A 9,266-nucleotide genomic window follows, 5' to 3' on the forward strand; every position below is an offset into this window, starting at 1 on the left:
CTTCAGAAGCAGCTCTTTTGAGGAAGAGCTCCCCTGTGACATGGGGAACAGCCGCAGCGAGACAGGAAATATCCCTGACATTATGGCTTTCTACATCATGTAGTAGCCGCGATCCAGTCCCATGGACATGCCGAGAAAGTTACGAAAAGCCATTCCTCTCAAATCTCCCGGGAAGCTCTCCAGGCACAGATTTTCCTGTTCCTTCTCTTCTCTCCATAGTTCCCTCTCACGGGATCTAGACCATCTGCTTGGGCTGCACTTCCCACCCCTCTGCCCTGGAGGCAGTGAGTGACCGGAGGAGCGCAGGGCAAGGGAGAAGTGGATGCAGTGTGAGGCCATGTCAGGGTGCGTGGCTTCCTCCGCTGCCGTGGCCGCTGATGCTGTGAGACACCATGCCCTGCCGGTTTCGGCTCTCGGAGGGTACCAGGGAGGTGGGTGCAGCCCCTCCTCGGGGCTGAGTTTTAGCTACGCGCTCTCCTCCTAGCAAAGCCGGATGCTAAGGAGCATTTCACAGGATCAGGCTTTCTCCAGTTTGTACGTAAGTGGGATTGCTTCAGGCTATTGAACCAGCCTGCTGCAGACTAGCCAACCCCAGAAGTTTTATCTGTGCTGTAGCAACCTCAAGCCGCTGCTGTTCTGCTTGTGTATCTAATGTCTCAGCTGCTTACTGAGGAGCTAATGAGCTTTTGGAGATACATGGGTGCTATAAACTCCTTAGGCCGGAGATAAGCAGCTTATTTCCTTTAGGAGCACTGCCAGCCCTTGGCTGTGCTGCTGTGGTGCTTCTCAGGCCCCAAGTTCTTCATTAGCAGGAAGGGTTATAACGTGTTGCAATAAATAAGTGTATTCCTAATTACATGCATACACACATGTGCTGCAGCCACCTCCACAGGCTGAGGTAAAACCTGGCAGCGGGAGAAATGGGCACCAACAGGCTTTACACGCTGTGTTGTCACGTCTCCCTGCACGACTGACTTCAACCCTCGCAAACTGCCTTCTCTGCACGGGGGCTGACCCATCTCGTCAGTGCAGGGTGAAACCATCACCCTCGTCATGGTGAAATAGCCTTCAGCACCCAAAAGCAAACTCGCCGTGGACAGCGTGGGCAGCTTCAGAACAAAAGGTGGCTGTTTTGATGATGAAACAACTTATTTCCATTGCTATCCTTTTTCTGCTTTTGGATAGAACTACTGTGAACACCTGTCTAGAAAATTCACTGGCTACAAAAGAGGTAATGCACAACTGAAAGTTCATTTTCAAAGTCATTGTGAAAGCAGGTTTTTACTTCCTTAGTATGAATTCAGCCCTTGCTGTTTTCCACTCAGTGTCTACAGTGTCTGCCATCAAAAGCAATTCTGCTGCAGCTGGTCAACAGGCTGCAGTTGCTTACTAAAGGCTAAAGAGAGCCTTCAGATAAAATCTGCTTGGCTAGTCAAAGCATCTTCATCTTATTGTGTATTTCACTCCCCCCCCCGCCTTTTACATATTACCCAGGTATAAATTAGCCCAACAGCAGTCTTTCAAGGTGTAACTAGGACCATAATTTGGTATGCAGCTCTCAAATTTTTGTTTAGTAGCTCTCCTTGGAGCAGTTTTGGAATTACTCTAATCATCAGGGAAAGTTATTTGAGGTGCTGGAAGTACTTTCTGATACCATCTCTTAACGTGAATAAATAAAATCTGAAAGCTGATTTCTTTGCTGCTCTACTGTCCTTATATATTACCTTTCCTGTTGGTTTATACCTGTGCAGAGCTTAGACCGAAGCCAGAACTACTCTCTTATTTTGGCACTCTGTGCAAATGGATATCCCCCCTCCTTGCCTGTGGCCCCTTCCCCCCCTCCACAGCTGGCTGAAATGAAAGGGTGAGCAATGTAAAAACCTTCAATGTGACTAAAACTGTGAGATTTAACAGTATCAGAGAGTCTATGAACACTAGTTGAATGCTAAATTCTTAGTTAAACGGGCGTTGTTTGTTTAGCTAAAGCCCTTGCCAGGGTGTTGGAATGGGATGATAATCCAGCAGCGTATTCCCGTAATGGGAGCAGCGGTTCGGAGGTCAGCTCTAGGCTCTCCACCACTGCTGAAGCAGTACAGACAGTTCAGCATCATGTCTGGAATTCAAATCAAGCCATCACCAGATTCATGTTCAAGGGCTGAAAGTCGCTAACTAACCCTTCTGTATTTAAATTACTTATTCAACAAAGGCGTCCTCTCGTCATTTAATTTTGAACTATAGAAATAGCATGTAAAAAGATTTTGCAGTTAGAAGTGTTCGTGGGTCTCAACCAACTTTATAGGCTAAAAGTAAAGTGTGAGAAACATTTTTTACCATGCTATCCTATCAATTGAGCTTTTAAGGCAGGCTGATGAAAAGGAATCTATTATTTTAATAGCATTTTCTCTCTGGTAAAAGGTCTTGCTAACTTACTGAAGCAGAGCTTGAAATAACAGATAAAAACTGTCAGAAAAGCTCTGATGTAGTTTGGAGCTCAGTGAAAATTGTGACCAAAATCTGAGCCTGATCAAACCCTGAGTTAAATGCCAAAATGCCCCAGGATTCCTCGGATCATCATGCAAGCTGTTAAGGATAACAAACAGCTTATTTGTTTGGGGTTGGGTTGGTTTGTTTCTTAGTTGTTCCTTTTGTGCAAAGGGTTTTTCTTTGGGAGGATTGGGTGGTTTCATTTTTTATTTATTTGGCCTTTTGCTCTTGTATTTTACCTAATAAAATTCACTTCAGTGATGCAGGGCTGATGAGGGAAAACCTCCCACAGCTGTGTTAAACCTGAAGTCTTCATACCTGAGAGGAGCAGGGTATGGGTTTTTGGTAAGAGCCAACAGGATTTCACATTGTTTGTGATGTTGAAAAAAATGGTTGTGGTTATATGCATTGGTTATATGCATCGTACAAAAGCCTTGTTAAAAGCCTCTATATATCGTTTGAGTGCCAATTGAATTACCTTTACAATAAGAACACAATGACTGGGAGGATTATGGAGAGCTGTATGATTTTCATCCATGCAATGCTTGAGCCCAGCCTGGGAAACAAACCTCATCTGCCAAGCTCTGTAGGGCCATTTCCAGCTTTTCTTGAAGGAGGGACCTGGCTCTGCTACCAATAAATAAAGTGGGAATTTTGACGCTGCTTTGAAAGGGAGCTAAACTGAGCTCCGTGAAAAGGGAGCCCTAGCATGCAATGCTGCTTTTCTTTTTTTCATATTAATGTAACTAATTAAATGTTTGTATTTTTTTAAGCACTAACTGGGTTTTGATGGTCGTTTAGAGACTTTGAGAAAGTCAATAATTGTGATGAAATAAGACTGTAGACGCCAGAACAAAGTCCACATGAAATCCGTGATGTTGCTAGGATACAGCTATTAGTATTTTCAGTTGGCTGGGGTATTTTTTTGGTGTGGTTTTTTTAATAGAGTCGGCCTAACCTCCCTTACAAACAGTAGAAGAATACGTGACTGCCTGATCCCATTTACGTGATGCTCCTTCAATTCACAGTAATGAAGCCAAACTTGACCCATCAGTTGCAGCCGCTTTTATTTGTGAAGAAGAAACACAGAGAGTATTTTTGACCTGAGCTAGAGGGAGCACATCTTATCTGAATCTTGATTTTTTAAAAAAAAAATGATGTGCAGGGTTTTCTCCCTGTGGGTGTTATATTGCTGAAGTCAGTCTCCCTCTAGTGGTTTATTTCCAGAGGGGCCCTTGGCTTTACTGGCTTGGACGGGTACCAAATTTGATAGTGTGATGGCAGAAAGTTGAATGGCCCCTATGAGCTGAACTGTAAAGCATCATTGAGCTCATAATTTTTAAGAGCTAGGCATAAAACCTATACAAATATTATTTTCTGCGGTTTTTATATTTTAGAATTTAGTTATTGTTTACAGTATCAATAGTAGATGAGGCTTTCCATCCCAGGCTTACTCTGTGGTACAGGCTAACATGGTTTGCTCGGTGTGTAGGATGTGACTCTTGCACATTGTTTCCTTCAGATGTATACTGGGATGCCTGTAAAAAAAAAAGATCAGTATTTAAGCTCATATTCCACATCAAAGCCAATGCCAGATGTGGTGCCAATAACATTCTTTTTGATTTAGTATAGCACAGAATAGCATTGTGGATGGTGCTATTTTGGGATCCCCATGTTTGGGGAAGCGATATCTAAGTGAAACACTCTGCAGATATTTTACTGGGAAATAAGGAAAAGCAAGCTGTTTGGAGTTTGTTTCCAAGATATAACTTAGATTTGAGGTCTGACAGGTTTCTTCCATTTATGCCCCTGACCCCACCTTTGCTGGGCATCTCTTTCTTTAGCAAATAAGATAGCTCCAGTGCCTTACAAGCGTGGGGAATGGGAAGGGGGAGGGATGAAGGCAGAAGCCTAATATCCAAAGCTGAGTAAGAAATTCAAGTCTCCTAATACCCAATGCATGGACTGGATGCTGAGTTAAGCCAGTTCAGCTCCCCGAAGATGGCTAAGTAAATAATAAAGATCTAATGTAAAGCATATTGAAGTCAATACATGCCTTTACTTAACTGAAAAGGGCTTTGGACGAGGCTCAGCCTTCCTTCACAAGTGATGGTAACCCAAGAGAGCTGTGATTCTGCAGTGCATCAAGGATCCTGGAAAGACTGATGTCTTCCCAGCTAGTACACTAATGTGAGGTAGCTAGAGGACTGGTACTGCCTTCTTCATGTTCACATCTGGCAGAAGTCTGTCCTGTGATTTGCTTTTTCATGTACCAGAGAAGCTACTTGGCTTTGGGTTTTCCTTTATAAACTGTAATAGAGAGAAAGCTTGGAGAAATTTAGGATCACCTGCCCCAGAAGTTAGCAAGCTCCCATTCCGTTCTCACAGGCCTCTGGACCTGGACGTTGTGAGATGCCGTCGCCTTCCCATGAAGCCTTTTACAGTATGTCCAGTTATGTAACAACTTGAAGGGTAAGCCTTTACTTTTGTTTGACTTTTACTTAATGCTCAGCTTCTATTGGGCAATCGGGAATCTTGATCCCTTGGGAGACTGCTTAAAACACTTTCTTTTGGACGCTGCTCTGTAAAAGCTGCACAGCAGTTCCCATGACAGTGATTTTGGAGCCAATTTTGTCTTTCATTTTTGTTATCACTTTTCAGGCTGAAGTTTCCACACAGTGTCCTGGCCAAAGCTGATTTGATTTTGGTTTATAGCTTGAGCAAGAACTGTTCTGTTATTTTTTTTTAATATAAAACATATGCATTTACTCCTAGCATGTGGAACAAAATTCTTGCACTTTTTAACAGCTCCACAGCTAAAAAAGCAGTCGTACAAATTCAGTATGCACATGGTCCTCTCTGAGATTTGTTCTAGCATCACTCACAGACAGAAAGTTAATAGGAGTCCTATGTTTAGAAGGAGGTCATGGACACTTAAGGGATGCCCATGAAGGCATGAACTGGCTTTACTTTTATGTAATTGTACAGATTATTTTTTTTTTTAGACTTTCACAATGCATATGTAGAAACTTTTTTAGTAAGGAAGGAAAGGATCTAGTTGAACCGCACTTCCTTTTGGACTAGTGAACAGTTATGCCAATTGTACAAGCTAAGGAAAGGTTTCTCTGCTTGTTTGACTTTGGTAGGTTCATGCATTTGAAGGATGACTTCAGCAAACAGGAGCTTGCAGGAACCAGCTGTGTGAGGAGTCTCTCCCGCAGAGCAGTGCTTGGTACTGTGCGGGAAACCTTCTGTCCCAGGCAGGGCTGGACTCAAGCCTGCGAGAAAAACAGGCGCGGCGAGCCAGTTTGTTTTTAACAAAACGAAGTTATGCAGTATCATTTAGTTCTGACATGTTCCCACTATGCAGCAAATGAAGAACTCACTAAATACAGCATATCTCTGGCCATATCATTTGAATATAACTTGTTTCCATGACAACCTCTGCTTAACAGCTTGGCTGATATGAAATCATTCCTAGATGAGGGAGCTTTTGCCAAAAGCATTGGGATTCAACAATTTAATACCACGTTTTAGCTTTTAAAAAACATTTATTTAAGCCACTGGAAGCAAATATCAAATAAAATCCCTTCAACCTCACTTCTGCTTCGGCTCTCGGTTGATCAGTTTATCTTCCTGGGAACCTCTCAGAAGCAGCTCTTGTGTTACTTAATATGCTTCTGAAGTCCCAGGCAGTGTTTCAAGAGCAAGTGATCGTGACACCAGCGTTTGGTAGAGAAATCACATTTCATGGCTGTTGGCTCAGACTGCGAGGCAGCGGGGCAGCAGCTGGGCACAGCAGCCAAGGCTTGTGCTCGAGCCATCCCTCAGGTCCGGGAAGGTTTTTGCTCCAACTAGCTCTGCCTTGGAGTTAAAAAGAAGAGCTTTGGCTGGAGAGAGGTCTAGCCCAACATTCCACATGGTTCATTTTGTGTCAGGAGCACTGAACAAACAAACCCAGGTTATCTGTTAGATGTTTTCTAAGGTGCAGTACCTGTTGCCTCAGAAATAGCTGTGGAATACTTCCAGGGTGCAAATGCAACATGACTGCTCATATGGTGCTTGTTCCCTTCCTCCCTTCCAGGTGCTACATTGCATTGGAATATAGCTAAAATAAGCCTAATGCTTTCCTAATATTTCTCACATACGCAGGCATTGCTGTTGCCACAGTGATGGTACACAGCTGTCAGTGGGAGAAAGGATGGTCCTGAAGGTTTTAAGAGGCAGTCCGCCCCTTCAAACTGCTGTTGCTTTATATCGCGGGGATTCCCTGCACTAGCTGGGAGCAGGGGCTATGGGAAAAGCTACCAGAACACGCAAACAACCTTTCAAGCACATGTAACATACCCATTGCTGTCAAGATTTTGGGATCAGCAAGGATTATAAGAGTAGGGATTTAAATCTCAAGTAAAACCATGGAAAGAGTTATGAAGTATTCATTGTTTCTTCTGGCTATAACTTGCCTGCTTCAGCTCTAATTAGCCCAGTGTGGAGGGACTTGGGCCTTTGCTGTGGCAAAGAGGTTCAGGTGCCTGAAAGTGGGTGCAGACAAGCAGTGCGAGGAGCACAGAATGGGGCAGAACAGTATTTCTCACTCCAGGTTTTTTGGTTTGTTTTTTTCTCCGCAGTTGTTACCTGGGAAAACTTCAGCTGTTACCCATCTGTAATCAGCTGAGCTGATCTACCAGCTGACTCCTGCTCTTGGCCACAGAGTCCTGCTTTATAAGGCCTTAGCAGAAAAGTGCGTGTTTTCCTGGAGAACTCTGCAAGCAAAAGGAGGATGTGGCTGGGAGAAAGTGTAAGGAATGGAGCCAGAAGCCCCTTCTACGTGGTGAGCTTTAAGCAACTCATCTCACCTTTGCACCATCTCGTAGCGCGGGACTGCACCATAACACAGTTTGTTTATGGTAAATCTGCTTGAGAAGGTACAAAAGCACAAGAGCTGGTATCACCAGGGTTTCTTTTAAAAGGAGCCTTCCAGATATATGGCAAATATCAACAAAACACATTTTTAATTAAAGCCCTATAACTATCTCTCTGATAATGCTAATAATTTCCTGGGATTTTTAATCTCTGAACTGATTTCATTCAAGGTGTGCTGGCAGCATGAGGTGGCTAAGCAGAATTGGGATGCTGTTCTTGTGATTGTTTTTCCTTGTGAGATCCATCTCAGGAGACTCGTTTTTGCCTCTGTGTCACGACTTCTGAGAAATCTCTGTAGGCCAAAGATGCACTAATTCAATACATCCTGTGATTGCCCTTCCTCCACAGCCAGATTAATTTACTGTTAGTTGAGATTCCCACAGTGTACCTTGTGCCACTGTGAAGCCTGGCATTTACCCATGTAAACAAGAAATAAAGGGAGGCTTTACGTGTCTCATTTGGAATAATGATGCAGACTCTACCGCCTGGTACTCACTCCATGTCTTGGAGGTGTGGGGGTTGTACTTCTATATTGCTTCTTGCAGCTCAGATTTTTTATAACAGAGTAATTTTTTTTTTCAACCTGAGCTATAGTGTTTTAAACAATGAGCAGCTCTCTGATAATGGAATCTGGGGGTTTTCACTGAAGCATGTGGCTCCCATGCAGGTGCTGGATACAAAGTTAGTTTTTGCAGTACAGTCTAGTGGGTTTGGCCTTATTTCCAGAGTGATTCTGCTGCATATCCGAGATTTAATACGTTGTTGGCAACCTCAGCAGAGAACACCAAAAATGTATTAGGTGTGGAGACTATTAGTGGCAGTCACGGAGGCAAGATGTGGCCCTTTAGGACTGTAAGAAATTAGCACTCTCCTCCTCTCCTCCTGTCTTTTCCAGCTCTTCTGAGACAATCTGTGCCTAGATATAGCCATTTACTGCGGGGTTTTTTTTTCAGGATTAACATTTTTGGTGGGCTCACCATTAAAATAGAGAGAAAATGCTTGGAGTGGGCATAGCAATGAATTTTTAGATTCCAAGCTCTCCCAAATGGTCATTATCTTGCCTTCTATTTAAAGAGGAGTAAATTAAATTGCGAGAGATGGTGCAACTGGTTTTGCAGATCTTATTTAATTTGGCTTAGCAGTTAGCATTTTCCATCTGCACAACATAATCATTAACTTTTTTGTTTCTTCATTGTCACTGTACAGACTGCTTTTTACGGGTGATCTCTGCCCTTTCTTACTGTTAGGTTTTTTTTATTTCTTTAAAGGAGTGTGTCTTTATTGATTTTTCTTTTGGGATGCAGTATATATAAAATTATTCATCCTACTAAATGTGCTTGCAAGGAAACCTCTGTGATTCATGGTCTTTGATCCTGCTGTGGGTGTTTAACTTTACTACTGTGCATAGTCCCGCTGGGGAGAATCTTAATTTCAGAAATACTATTATAAAAATAACGCGAGGTTTTTAGCATGTGTCTAATGCCGGATTATGAGGAGCATCTCCCTATAAAACCAAGCGTGTAAATTAACTAGGCTGTAGAGAAGATGAGAAAATAGATAAATCATCCCCCCCACCCCAAGGCTGGAAAGGTTCGCTGTTGCGTTCTCGTCTCCATCCACGGCCAGTTTGCACGGTACTCATCCCTCTGTTTCGTGAGCGCGCTAGGGTTTCGTGTCCTAAAAATTGGATTTTTTTTCGGAGACGTTTAGTTTTCCGGTCAGCATTGCCAAGCCGGACTGAGCACGAAGGTGGTTTTCTTCAGAAAGGCGGCCCCAGAGGCTCTGAGGTGAGGTGCGGGTACGGGCAGGGAAGGGGCCGCCGCGCCCGCCCAAACCCCTCACGGCCGCGGGTCCTCGGC

At 43.6% G+C, this 9,266-nt stretch overlaps 1 protein-coding gene across 1 annotated transcript in view; it reads left to right on the forward strand.

The window, feature by feature from the left end:
• The first annotated feature begins 337 nt into the window (after positions 1–337).
• EIF4E3 (eukaryotic translation initiation factor 4E family member 3) overlaps positions 338–9,266 on the forward strand; it is a 28,203-nt gene continuing 19,274 nt past the window's right edge. Inside the window, exon 1 of the mRNA XM_010573246.1 lies at positions 338–431. Within this exon, the coding sequence (XP_010571548.1) occupies positions 338–431 (94 nt within the window). The remainder of the gene's footprint in view (positions 432–9,266) is intronic.

This window comes from Haliaeetus leucocephalus, unplaced genomic scaffold (assembly GCF_000737465.1).
Source record: "Haliaeetus leucocephalus isolate CR32 unplaced genomic scaffold, Haliaeetus_leucocephalus-4.0 Scaffold2, whole genome shotgun sequence".
Taxonomy (NCBI): Eukaryota; Metazoa; Chordata; class Aves; order Accipitriformes; family Accipitridae; genus Haliaeetus; species Haliaeetus leucocephalus.